Source organism: Micrasema longulum, unplaced genomic scaffold (genome assembly GCF_059751315.1).
Source record: "Micrasema longulum isolate JH-2025_06_02 unplaced genomic scaffold, ASM5975131v1 h1tg001100l, whole genome shotgun sequence".
NCBI lineage: Eukaryota > Metazoa > Arthropoda > Insecta > Trichoptera > Brachycentridae > Micrasema > Micrasema longulum.
Genome location: NW_028278288.1, coordinates 60819 through 75164, shown reverse-complemented (window position 1 = coordinate 75164; position 14346 = coordinate 60819). Strand labels below are relative to the sequence as shown.

Genomic DNA, 14346 nt, shown 5'->3' with positions numbered 1-14346 from the left:
ACTATTATGTACTTTAAAATTCTAAAAACTGTACTTAAGCTAATCAAATCCCTAGTGTGAAAAATTCGAAAATATCTACAAATATTTCAACATACTAAAAATGCTGTTGGACAGTGTTTATTTTTTATCTATGTATATAAAAGGCAATGTTCGTATGTGTGTCTCGCTAAACTAGATAACTACTGGACCGATTTACGTGCGGTTTTTTGGAAAATGATGAGCTTTGACTTGGTCATTTATATAGCTCTTAAAATCTTCTTTTTTATTTTTATAATCTATGTCTAAGCATGTTCATCATATGAAACTGCTGCACCTAATGGTGCAAGGGGTACTGCATTGGTACACCAATCGCAGCGTAACTCGATCTTTTTTTTGTTACATGAAGGTAAGATGATCAATCTTACGCTTCAGGTGTCAGTCCATAGACTATGAAATATTCTAGAGTAAAAACACATTTTTGAATAATTATAATAAAGTTCTAGTATTTATGAACCATAAGACTTTTTTTCACGTTATATTGAAGTATTTATATTATATTCAATACAATTTTTGTGAGGTAAAAAGCACTGCGTGCCAAGTATAGAAGTAAATAAACAAATTAATTAATTAATATCTCAAAACTTATTTTTACATTCATCTTGGACAGGATATACCTGTACCCTTCATTTGTTAATAACGCCATGGCCGTTTAAATATTTATTTAAAATTCTTTTAAATTCTTTTTTTTTTTTATTCTCTATAAAACATATAATACAAAAAGTATATATTATACTCCTAGGAGTTATTAAAGAAACTCATTTGGGACCGTACATAAAAAAAATAATTGGTGACAATACATAATATCACACACAGTTAATACATCCGAAATAGTAAGAAATCATTATTGTATAAGAAACATAAAACACAATACTTTACACCATCTATATAAATTACATTATTAATTATTACTATCAAAAAGATTTAAGTAATATTTTTTAACTGCGATACTTTTGGATTTTTTATTCGATTTTTCGTGTTTTAGCTCATCGGGCAGTTTATTATATTTGGAATGGCCAATATTTTCCAAAGACCTACTGCCAAACTTTGTTGAGCAAAACTTAGACACATGAAGATTCCCTGGGTAACGCGTATTGTAATTGTGAATAGCATGACCAAATGTGTATTTTAAATTTGTGTGAGCAGAAAAGTTTATGATATTTAAAATAGTATTGGTTATGTCATGCTGAGGTATCACCTTGAAAGGAAGTATCCTTGTTTGTCTGTAGATATCCTTGACATGGGATAATGCATGCCATAACGATCTCTATAAAATAAAATTTTAAAACATTTGGTCCGGGTAGGTAGGCAAGTAAAACTCACCGGATTAGTCAAGGGGGTTAGAAATAAATCCATAATGTCCGCTACTAGATACTAGGTGGATGCGGTGACGGGGAACTGTTTTGGTCTCTCTCCGGAATTTTCGATTTAAAATTCATCAGTTTGTTGTCTCTCCTTTGAGCAATCCTTTTTGAAACCAACGAAGTCTCCCTCAATCATTAATACAAATTGTAATTACGAGATTCAACAAAATGTTGTTTTATTGATCATAATTTACTAAAGCATTATCGTATATATTATATTACGTAAAAACAATTATGAATTACAAAGTTTAGATTGGTACTTACGTACTAGTTTCCAAAAAAATAATAATGCCTAAAGTTCCATAATAAACCTATGTAATAAACCAATGCTAGTACCTTTTTTGTGAAATTTATATGAATCATATGCATAAATGTATTATTAACTACTATCAAATACATGTAGTTACTCGCATTATTTAATAAAAATTAATATACTTAACTTACTAACGTTAACCTTAAAGCCGTTTACACGTAGACAATTTAATATTGAAATTTATTTCAACAGAGAGGGAAAACATTTTTGAGAAGGGAATATAGAAGTCTAGGCATTTACAGGGCTTATGACCTGTCATTGGCTGGTTTATGTGGCCACTTTACACACTGTGTAACAATCACCATTCTGCCCATATTTGAACATCCACATTTCCTCAACTCTTCCATCTGTTGACTTTTGTGAAGTAAAAGAGCTGAAACCTTTATCACGTGGGTGAGATTCATCCGGCTGAACCAAATCACCTACAAGGCAACGCCTGAAAACAATTTTCTAATTTTTATATTTCTTCTTTTACCAGGTAGTAATTCAACAATGTTTGAGTATGTCCAAATGCTTGCAGACTAGCTGGATTTTCTCCCTAGGGAGTTGTTCATATTTAAATTTATTTCAAAAAAGAGGGAAAACGTTTTTGAGAAGTGAATATGGAAGTCTAGGCATTTACAGGGCTTATGACCTGTCATTGGCTGGTTTAAGTGACCACTTTACACACTGTAACATTCACCATTCTGGCCATATTTGAACATCCACATTTCCTCAACTCTTCCATCTGTTGACTTTTGTAAAGACCTGTAAATGCCTAGACTTCCATATTCCCTTCTCAAAAACGTTTTCCCTCTCTGTTGAAATAAATTAAAATATGAACAACTCCCTAGGGTAAAAATCCAGCCAGTGTGCAAGCATTTGGATATACTAAAATATTGTTGAATTAAATATTGTTTTATCCAAAAACTCGACCATTGTCCACGTATAAGCAGCAGTTTGTAGGGCAAAAAAATACCCCCAGACGTCACCACCGAGATAGACAATGTTATCATACCTATCTATTGCATATTGTCTACATGCAAACGTTTCCATCAAATTTAATACTTCGTTTTGGAATAAGAAAAAAAAATGGAAATCTATAAATTCTGAAATTTCCCATGTGAAAATTATTATCTCTCGAAATTTCGATACGAAAAATATTATTGCTTTAAATTATGAACATTAAAAGAAACAAATCTTACATTTTTTCTATTGGAATTATCAGTTTACGTTGAAATTGTATATAAATGTATAAGTTTACTGATTTGAATGTTATTATAACCGTGGTGTCTCAAAAGTAGGTACCGCCAACCGTCGAGCATAGACAACAAACACGACAGGTTGGCAACTCAGGAGATCAGTGACGTAGTAAGCATATAAAAGCACCGACGCACTGACCGCTCCTTCTTCTCTACCTCTGCAGCCCGCCACCAACTACCAAGATTCAAGATCTTCGTCTTCCGAAATTATTGTCGACCGCGTAGTAAAAAATATTCGTATAATCTTAACTTCAGCGTTCGATTTTATTAGTTAAATATTCTATACCATATCTCGTTAATTTATTGTATTTTATTTTTGCCTTAATAAATAATGTTCAAAACTTAAGTACCGACTTCCATTTATTTGTGCAATTTGAAGCAACCTCTTGAAGACCAAAGTGAGGACCACGCGTGAGATGTTGGATGTAGGACTTTAGTCGGCTTCCAACATCACATTTTAGCTTGCAGTACAAGAATAAAAACATCTCTGCGTAGCGAATATCCGCTGGTTGACCTGGCCCCTCCACATGTCATAACCAACGGTTTTATGTTATTCTTACTTTTTTATGTTTGTCTTGTTATTTGTGTATACAATATTGCTATCCATTGTTTTTTTTCAGCTACAAACATATTTTATTTCATCGTAATTTGTAACAGGTGCCGTGTCGCAGTTGGTAAAACGGCCAACTGTGAAACTAGTGTTGCGTATTCGATTCCCGTCAGTTGCAAGAAAAATATCCAAGAAAGATTTTCTTCTAAACTGGTCTGGGTGTTGTGATGTATTTTTCATTACCTCAACTCAAACAGTAACTCTTTTTTGGGTGATATTATCACGCTTTGGTAGAAAGCTTCAAGAAGGGAAAAAGTTCAGAACCTGATTTTTTCCTGACATGTGCAATACTGTCATAAAACGCTCATTTTAAATATTAATACTTGCATTTTTTATTAATTATGTGTGAGTTCTTTTTTACTGCGCACTTGCATAAATATATTATAATGGCATATCATCATAATTTATGTTGGTTATTTTAGATCAGTGAATTTGCGGGGGGGGGGGGGGCGGGATAATTTTCTGCAAATATTTATCAAACTTTTTTTATTATTTTTCCAAATCACAATATATGTATTACAACTTTATTAAAATATAATGAAATCAGGTATTAAAAAAAAAAAAAAGTAAAATGCAATATAAAGAAATTTCGTTTTTAATTACATTAGTAAGCATAATTTTGAAAAAATGCCCACACGATATTAACGATATTATTATACAAACTTACATAGGAACGATTAAATATAAGGAAAGGGGATACATAAATTATTGTTGCTGATAAAAAAGAAAAACAGTATTAAAGTATATGTTATACGTATAGAAACACATGATTCTATTATTTATTTATTTATTACAAAAAGAAAACATGATTAATGTATGTGGTTATACATTATACTTATAACTCAAAAATATACAGAAAGAAAAGAAGAACAAAGAAAAACAAAAAAAACTTAAATTGATGACTCAAAAATATATAGAAAGAAAGAAAAAATAAAATTAGAGTATATTGTAATACTCAAATATTACACAGGACTCACTTCCACAAAAATATATTCTTTATGGTTAATATTATTTTTCTATATCCTAATAATTATTTTTCCTCCATCTAACTAGAGATGCAAGGCGGTAAAATTACCGCGGTATTTTACGGGAATTTTACCAGATTTTGGTAAAATACGGTATTTTTCGATAAGAAACGAATTTGACGTACTAACATTTATTTTTCAAAGATACTACATATACGAGTAGCTTTGTTTTAGGACACTTTACATGACCGCAAAAACCAGGTTTAGATCCATCGGGTGGTTGTCGAGATTCATCATGTAAAGTGTCCTAAAACAAAGCTACTCGTATATGTAATATCTTTGAAAAATAAAAATTGGTACGTCAAATTCGTTTCTTACCGAAAATTACCGTAAAATACCGTAAATTACGGTATTTTCCGCGACTTTTGGTAAAATTACGTAATTTTACATCCATACATCTAACCAACAAAAAACCTGATTCTTTGATTTCCGGCTAGAAAAGAATCTAACATAATTATTATTTTTAAAAACATGTATCATTAATTAATGTAGCCCCGCGTTAGCGTCAGTGTAACAAGTCTATGGTGAAAACGGAAAAAATAATCGTTCATGTCTATGCTGAAAATCAAATCGCTGGCAACTGTCAGAATTGGTTTTAGACGAGTCAAAACTAATAGCTAAGAAATTAATATTTTGTGAAATAAATTTTACTCCATTTAACGCCTCTCAGTAAAAAATACTCATTCTTTGTAATATAATTATGGCGTCACTAAATATTGAACAAGATTTGGCCAGACGTTTGCTCTTGGAAGGTGGAACTTTTGTGTTTTTGGGAGTTCCTGAAGGAACTGAATTTGGAATAGATATGAAATCGTGGAACACAGCCGGTGACTTTAGAGGCATCAAAATGATTCCCCCTGGAATACATTTCATCCATTATTCGGCAGTCAGCAAAAATACCGGAGATGTAGCACCCAGGTAATCATAACCTGCAAACATTTAAAACGCATTATTACACGGTTGATGATTACATTTATATCATCTATCAAACCAGTCGTAATCTGTTTTTGTTTCAGGGTCGGATTCTTGCACAATTTTCGTGCCAAAGATTTTATCGTAAGAATGTGGAATAAAGACACTGAGGATCTTAGCAAAGATAACATAAGTGAAGAAAGTGTACAAAAACTTAAAGATAATCTATTAAATTTGGACAGATTCTTAGCGCCATATCCATATGATATCCATGAAAAGTGGAGATCACTTTCTTCAAACATAACAGGTACATACATTTACTATTATGACATATACTTAATAATATAAATGCATTTAAATTAAGAACTACGAATAAATAAGGTGTACCTTTCATTTATTATTATGATTTGCCCTAAGCGGGCCCCGATTCAATGGTGAATTACAGCTTGAGAAAGTTAATTATTTTTAAAAAATCATATTTAATTTTTGTGTTTTCGCCGGGAATCGAACCCGGAAAGTTTTATTGTGGTCTAATTTTTTACACCCTCAAATCAAATTTATTTTATAAATTACAATGAACTTCCATCAAGAAATTTCACTACCTGATTTGAATGTTTCAAATTTGTTCAAAACTAAATTGTAAAATTAACAAAAGTTTGTACTCTGAAAAAATAGTTTTGTCTTGGTTTTATAAATATTATAATAAATAAAGTTTTATTTCCATATAAGAAATATAATTAGCCTAAAAGAACTTGTAAAAAAAATTACACAATAAGTCAATCAGTTTTGGAATATGGAATAATTGGATGGGGATCTGCAAATGACACACTGATCAAACAAATAATAATTTCACAAAAAACTTAAATAAAAATATATTCTTAAATCTTAATTTAACATCTATAAAACAACTTTATGTAAAAGCTCCGTTACTATACACACACAAACACTATTCTCTACCTTCCATAACTTCTTTCACAAATACAGGAGTTACTAGATACTCCACCCTGATGATGCAAAAACAATTAAAAATTAAAACAACCTTCGGTTAAAGTGGATTGGCCTACTACTCGGTTGAAGTGTACAATCTAGTTCCATTATCTATAAAGACAATTAGTAAATACTCACAATATAAAATTGCTATTAAGAAATGGATAGTGGGGGTGGATTGCGCACAGATCGATGAGTGGATCAAGCCAAATAGGTCAAATTTGTGTACTGTATATGAAATTTGCTCTACAGGTCCATATAAATTGGTTATGTTTTTTATGATTATTTTAGTTTATATTGCTCAGTATGCTAATGATAATTAGGTTTTTTTTTAAAATTATTTTGTTGACTTTGTTGAATAACTAATTTAAGGCATGTTTCACTTTTTGTAAAATGTTTCCATCGGCACGGGAAACAAACCCCAGTGAGAGAACATTATTATGTATTAAAAAAAATACAATTGTAAAAGTATTAAAAAATAAATAAATATGAAAATGCCTGTCAAGATTTTATTTTAAATTTTATACAGTAGAACTCCATTTATCCGTACTCCAGTCATACGGATTGCCAAATATCCGGAAATAAAATAAGGAAATAAAAAATAAGCGAGATGTTATAACAAATAAATGGTCATAAACAAGCTTCTTCATCAAAGGAATTAACTTTGCCGGACATGTATGTTTTTAATGTGATTCCAATTCGCTGTATTATTTCAAAAGCAATAAAAAACGAATTGTCAAGTAAATTATGCATTTTCTTTCAAAACATTGCGTTCATTAGTGGTTAATCTAATTTTTCGAATTTCTGCATAGCCGAATAACATCTGGCACTCAATCCCCGGATTATTGGAGTTTTACTGTATATGTTTTATTATTATTTGTCATTGTTGTTTAGAATATTTAATTAACAAGTTTAATATTACATCATATTTAATTGCTATATAAAACATTTATGCTCTACTCAGGTTTTTACCTAAATAACTGAAATATGTGTAACCCAATGTAACTGTAATTTTTTATTTAAATAAATACTCGTAAAAACATTTCTTAAAAAAAAACTTGATTTGCTAAAATCATACCATCTAATTATAGAATATGATAAGGACTTTGTGTAGGTAAATACGAATTGAGCAGTTATTTTCAATGGATGTTACATAACCATAACAAGTTTCCCATAACAATAAATAATTAAATAAAAAAAACAGGTACTTACATAATATATAGTGTCATGTTCCATGTCCATTCCTCAGGTAAAGCATCAAATTGTAGCAAATACATCTACAGCCGACTCCAGATTAGTCCGTTGGCTGCCGACTCCTATGCATAAGCTGCCAAGGAATTGTAGGCAGGATGTTAAAACTTTATTGTAAAGTAGGCATTCGCTTAACGTCACCCAGACAACCAAAGCAACTCTACATGATAACAGTTGTCACCAACAGAGTCTAACCATTCAAACCATTGTTTTAGTGCCTTGTGAGGAGCCACTATTCACATCTGTAGAGTGGAGGTGTTATGCAGGCTTTACTTATGTGTCTATATAATCATAATATTTTGTTTGTGGATGCAATAATTTTCTGCAACTAGAGAGATGAAATAAAATGAAACCAAAATACTTTCTCTACTTGGGAATGACCATTTATAATATTTACCTTTCTAATTGAATGATTTTGATTTCCAGATAGTTTAGTTGTTATGTTAACACCAGAAAATGGTAGAATAAGTTCAGCTCTAGAATTGATATCATGTGATAACAACGACAGACCAAAGGGTAAAAATAGACCCAAAGCACCCGATAATGAAATTAAAGGTGAAGAAGATATTTCTTGTCTTCCACAATGTTCCACAAGCACAACCACGGCTGCTGAAGAAACTAAGTTGGATGAAACCTCTGACAATCTTCATTCTGAACCAAGCTGCTCCGATGTTCAAGTACAAAGTAAAAGACGCAGTCGTCCTTCTACGGTGGAAGAAAAAGAAGAAGCTTTATTACCCCATTTAAAGCCTGCACCTGGTAAAATTTTTTTTTAAAATATCTATTCCCATAAGGAAAAAATTTTCACTGACCTAGCAACTGAAAATTATAAATTTCGTATTTTTACACTATGGCAAATCTAAAAGCACTTACAATTACAATTACACTGATAAATTATAGTATTAAAACACCTACTAATCTAACACCTAACTAACTAAGGAATACCTTTAAATGTACTCAGAAAACACCCCATTAGCTGTATGTTCTGAATTATATTTATAATCCTGAATGTTACTAAATACAGGGTGATATTCGGCGAATTGATCATGTCCAATCAATTTAATCCCAGTCAGTGAAGAATTCACTTCCCTCTCTTCTCAATCCAATGAAGTACATATTATGTACTTCTGGATTACTTTCTTTCAGCACAAAGATGCTAAGGCTACCAGATTTCAGAGAGCTCCTTCGGGCAGCTTTTCTCGTTTGACAACGAGCAAATTTTCCGTGTATGTGGGCACCGCCAAGGAGACTTACGTCCTCAGATGCGGTGTGCGGTATGTGGTGGGTAAGCTAAATACAGGGTTATATTTTGTAAACAATGTTTTGAGTTTGTCCAAATTTTTGTAGACAAGGACTGGATTCAACCCCCTAGGAAGTTGTTAATATCAACATATTTTTTGTGGCCATTTAAACCAGCCAATGACTGGTCATAACCCCTGTGGATGCCTAGACTTCTATTTTCCCTTCTGTAAAATGTTCTTCATTTCTGTTGTAATATTTTAATTATATTTTTTCATCTACCTGTTAATATTTCTACAAATAAAAAAAAATATTGTTGTTGAATCTTTTTAATAAATATTTTCATTTAGTTTTCATCATCAACATTCCCTTTCCGCACCTAATGGTGGATAGGGATCTACATTGGTACACCAATCGCAGCGTATCTTGATAATTTTTGTTTCATGAAGGTAAGAGGATCAATCTTACACTTCAGGTACCAGTCCATGGACTATGAAATATTCTAGTGTAAAAACACCCTTTTAAATAAATATTTCAGGTCAACCATGTCGGGAATCGAACTCGAGACCTCTTGCATAGTAGGCAAACGCGCTGACCATGACACCATGAGACCGACAACATTTAGGATCTACATTGGTACACCAATCGCAGCGTATCTTGATAATTTTTGTTTCATGAAGGTAAGAGGATCAATCTTACACTTCAGGTACCAGTCCATGGACTATGAAATATTCTAGTGTAAAAACACCCTTTTAAATAAATATTTCAGGTCAACCATGTCGGGAATCGAACTCGAGACCTCTTGCATAGTAGGCAAACGCGCTGACCATGACACCATGAGACCGACAACATTTAGTTTGTAGTTTTACCAGGGGTGATATTCTGAATGCAAAAGGGCACATAGAAAACACATTTTTAATGCGTATTTATGTACTAAATACACACTAACAGAGCGATCTCTTCGCTCGCAATTCCGTTCAGAATACCAGCCCAGGTAGGGGGGTAGGTAATAACAGCCATTTTTAATATGCGGCTGTGTAGCAAAGATGCAATGGGGGAAGAGAAGGGGGAGGTTGCCGAGTGTTGAACAGGACTACTCTATACATTTAGTGTTTTATTGTATAAAATTTGTTTGTTTGTTTCAGGTATGGCCTTAAGATTAACAGAATTTCCAGAAAGAAATTACCCAGAAAATGCCACTCCTTCTGAAATAACAAAACATAGCCTTGATCAAACCTATGTTCTAGAACATATAATTAAGAGACACGAGAGGTAAATATTTAGCATTTTTATAGATTTTAATCTCTTACTTGGTGTATTATTTATTTCCCAACACATAATTTCAAACAGTTTAGGTATCATCTCATCAGTTATATTAGTTTGGTCCTAATATTTCCGTCATTTACATAATACTAAAATGAAGGCTAAGCAGATTTTAATTTCAATTCAGTTTTTTTATAAACATTTTTTTCTATAATACAAACAACCTATCTACCAAAAAAACGTCATTAAAAAAAATAGAGATATGATATTTCGAGATTTTATCAATAGAATTTATTCTAATATAAACATTTGAAAATACAAAACAAATAGGTACATTTGATTTTTATGTAAAAAAATATATATATTGTTAAAAATAACCACCAGAAGCTGCTAATAATAGTTCTAAATATTTTCTGGTCAAAACTTTTTCCGCCAACTGTATAATAATTACATTTTAAAATTAACAAACATAAGATTGTATTGTCAGTCTGATCTGTGTTGGAGATTTGCATTTTGCACATGCATGATATTGATTGATTAAAGAATTAGTTACATGGTTTTTGTACCACAATGTAAATCACAGTGAGGAAGTTCAATGCTACAAGAAATTTAATTTAAAAAATGTTTCCTTACATAGGGTAAAAATTATAAAATTTAATTGTAAGGCAAAGTTTCGCAAAAATGTATTAAAAAATAATAAATATTTAGGTAAAAACCTTTGCATCCGCCTTTTTTTCTGAAATTCGAGGCCTTATTGTAAAAAACTGGTTACTTATTTATAATTCAAAGTATTGTCCTTCGCTGGCCACTACTTTCTCCCATATTTCGGCAACGTATGAATCCCGCGTTGATAAAAACTGATCACCTTTAAAGCTATCCAAATTTTTACTTCTTCATAAGACCGGAAGTGATGGTCAGCCAGACTGTGTCTGTCAGAGGGAAAGTCTAGAAAATACAGTGGGTGGGGTAGGACTTCCCATTTCAATGTTTCCAAGTATGTCTTAACCTCTTTCGCAACATGGGGTCGAGCATTGTCATGCTGCAAAATCACTTAATCATGTCTCTCGTTGTATTACGCCCGTTTGTTTTTCGATACTTGGCTCAAACGCATTAATTGCATTCAATAACGATCATCTGTGATTGTTTCACTCGGTTTTAACAGCTCATAATGCACTACGCCGAGCTGGTACCACCAAATACAGAGCATGATCTTAGAACCGTGAATAGAACAGTTGGCATCAATTGTTGTCAATGTTGGCAGAATATTCATCATAATGGACCAATTTTTCGTCCCCAGTCACAATGCAATGCAGAAATCTTTTCTGTATTTGCCTTTCAAACAACTGTTCACAAACAAACAAACACAGTTCAACATCTCTCGGTTTCAACGCGTACGGATGCCAATTTCCTTGCTTCTGAATCATTCCTATAGTTCTGACACGTTTTTAAATTGCTTGTGGAGTCACTCGCAACGATCTTGCCAATTCTTTTTGGCTTTGACACGAGTCTGAAGACTCTTTGAATCGATGAATCGAGTAATGCCTCCAATTCACCATTTTATAAAATCTTCTCTCTTCCACCGCTATGGCTATCTTCAATGTGAAAATCACCATTGTTGAAGCGTTGAAACCACTCATGACACGTTCTTTCACTAATAGCATCCTCACTTTAAGTATTTGAGAGCATTCGATGAGCCTCAGCCGCAGATTTCTTTCTATTGAAGCAGAAAATCAAAACCCCCCTAAATGACAAGAATTTGGCTCGTAAACTGACATTTTCAATCGAGTATAACTTTATGATGCACAAATCGACTAATGTTTCTATGAGGTTATGTTGATTGATGCCCAAGTTTATTACATAACGTGCATGATCTATTTATTTTGACCACTACTTACCACTGAAGCCATCTACAGGAAAAGGGTAGAAGCAAAGTTGTACACCCAATACATTTTGATAAAAACCAACTACTTTAAAACGTTATAGGCTCTGGTCAACAGCTGTTTAGAATAGCTAATCAATTATGTTTTGTGATAGATTTCTGGTTTCTGGGAAGCCATTAGCATGTTTTCAGACATATGGAGTTCTCCTTTTAAATGTCAGCTCAATTCACCGATGACAACTCAAATTTCAAAATTAAAAAATATTTTTTAATTAGTTTAGTTTAATAATATATTGACAAATAAATAAAAGTACTTAACTTCCTCAATATGCAGCGGTGTTTCTCAAAATAAAAAAAATATATAATTTGGATAGTCTATAACAAGCATTTTTTTTTAAATAAATTTATTAAATTTCCTCATTGTTCAAAAATGTGTTTTTCTTTTCAGGCCAATCGATGTAATTGGTGAACTGGAATTCGCTTACATTTGTTTTCTCGTGGGACATTCTTTAGATGCATTTGAGCAATGGAAGAAACTCGTTAAGTTGATATGCTCATGTGAAGAAGCGATAAAAAAATATAGGAATGTTTATCTTCAGTTTATTACATCTTTGGAGATACAAATAACAGAAATACCTGAAGAATTTCTAGCAGATATAGTCATGAACAATAACTTAATTTATATAAAACTAAGAGATTTCTTTAGAACTGTATACAATTCAGATGTAGAAGACAGATTAAAAACTGCAATTGACCGTTTCAAAGATAATCTTACAGAGAAGTTTATGTGGGATTTCAGTGATATTGATGAAGAAGATGATGACGAAAGACCAGTGGTTGTAAAACTTCCTAAATAAATATTTTGTTAGTGGATGTGTATGTTGATTTCAATTACTTCCTTTTTAAATGTACTTTTAAGTCGATTTATTCCATCTTTATACAGTTGGTAAGTGTTTTAGAACCTTTCTTTTCTTACATTTTTTGTTATGTAATCAGACACTATAATTTTAAAAATTACTTTTTTATGTGTGTAATTCGAATAAAAATTTATAATAACTCTTAGCTAGCTAGATCATGTCAAACTGTGTGGAGTTTATCTGAGCCTTAAAACAGTTTATCATGAATATAATTATGACAGCGCAGAGCGCTCTTAGAAACTTTGTTAGTTGAGTTTTAAATAGTAAAAATGCTTCTCTATTTAACACATAAATTCGTACAAATGAAACTAAAATAAACCAGAAATAACTCGCAAACTATGCTCAGATACAGTTTCAGTTATTATCGAGGCTATGATAATCTTTAAATCCTTGCATACCCTGCATTGCAAAAGTATTTGGTTTATAGCATAGATGTATTAATTGTACGCATTGAGAATGAAACAGCCTTCAAAGTTCAAATTTTAAAACAAAAGCACTGTCCCAGTGTTGCTATCCACCATCATGCGGAAATCGGTAGATACAGAAAAATAAATCAGTAGATTGGGCGATAGGGGTGGTGGAAGGGGGATGTATTAAAATTTCCCTACCTTTTTTTACTAGGAAAATGGCGGCCCCTTGAACTAATGGCTGTGGCTTGCCTGACACACGGGGAGTGACGGATTCAACTCTAGTGAGATCACAATAATTTCCGTAAATTTTTACGTTTACCGTAATATCAAGCTTAATGATAAAATAATAACTACTCATCGCTGAAATAGGTTACTAAATTTTCGCAGAAACTAATTACAGATTAATAAAACGTTTCATTATTATTAAGTGCTCTGCTGAAATTCTATTCAATAAAATAGAAACTATGAAATATGAAGAAAAATGACAATTTTAATTCAACTTTGAAAATAGTCTGGAATCACCATATACCAATACCAACCAATCAATGTATGTATTATTTACGACCGAAGGATAAGTAGTATTCATTATAATAAACAGATGGCAGAAAAAGTAGCTTTATGAGCAAACAGAATAAAGTTAATATTTGGTTTATATATTTATAAGTGGATTGCCGTTATTGGGGATGAGCAAAGAGTTTTAAAAATTGTATGGAAAAAATGGAAATGTTTAAAAATTGGTAGAATTTCGATCAAATTCAGTAGATTTCACCAAAAATCGGTGGGGTTGGCAACGCTACACTTTTCGCAGATAAAAGCAATTGACTAAAAGCTCTACAGTTCAGACAATATAAGAAGGTACTTTTGACAGATTACAATAGTGTTATGGCAGTCTTTTTTCT

At 32.0% G+C, this 14346-nt stretch overlaps 1 protein-coding gene and 1 long non-coding RNA gene across 3 annotated transcripts; one reads left to right on the top strand and one right to left on the bottom strand.

Annotated features, from left to right (window-relative positions):
• The first annotated feature begins 4705 nt into the window (after positions 1–4705).
• Positions 4706–12993, top strand: LOC148277035 (protein AAR2 homolog). 2 transcript variants are annotated; one of them, XM_088233422.1, is made up of 5 exons: positions 4706–5507; positions 5606–5808; positions 8166–8498; positions 10124–10250; positions 12569–12993. In XM_088233422.1, exons 1-5 carry the CDS (start codon positions 5290–5292, stop codon positions 12975–12977), a joined length of 1290 nt encoding a protein of 429 aa, XP_088089548.1. In that variant the 5' UTR covers positions 4706–5289; the 3' UTR covers positions 12978–12993. The 2 variants fall into 2 exon arrangements, with proteins under 2 accessions (XP_088089548.1, XP_088089549.1); XM_088233423.1 differs by having other exon boundaries at positions 5162–5507; positions 5584–5808.
• Positions 5406–14102, bottom strand: LOC148277034 (uncharacterized). Its single transcript, XR_015823608.1, has 3 exons — positions 13646–14102; positions 7701–7815; positions 5406–5518 (listed from the first exon to the last, which is right to left on the bottom strand). It is a non-coding gene; the product is annotated as an uncharacterized LOC148277034 (long non-coding RNA).
• Between the last annotated feature and the right edge of the window lie 244 nt (positions 14103–14346).

Excerpts from the sequence above, each read along its gene's own strand:
- LOC148277035 (XM_088233422.1), top strand. The coding sequence starts at position 5,290 with ATGGCGTCACTAAATATTGAACAAGATTTGGCCAGACGTTTGCTCTTG. Across the intron at positions 8,499-10,123 it reads CCATTTAAAGCCTGCACCTG|GTATGGCCTTAAGATTAACA; the intron begins GTAAAATTTTTT and ends TGTTTGTTTCAG. Across the intron at positions 10,251-12,568 it reads ATAATTAAGAGACACGAGAG|GCCAATCGATGTAATTGGTG; the intron begins GTAAATATTTAG and ends TTTTCTTTTCAG.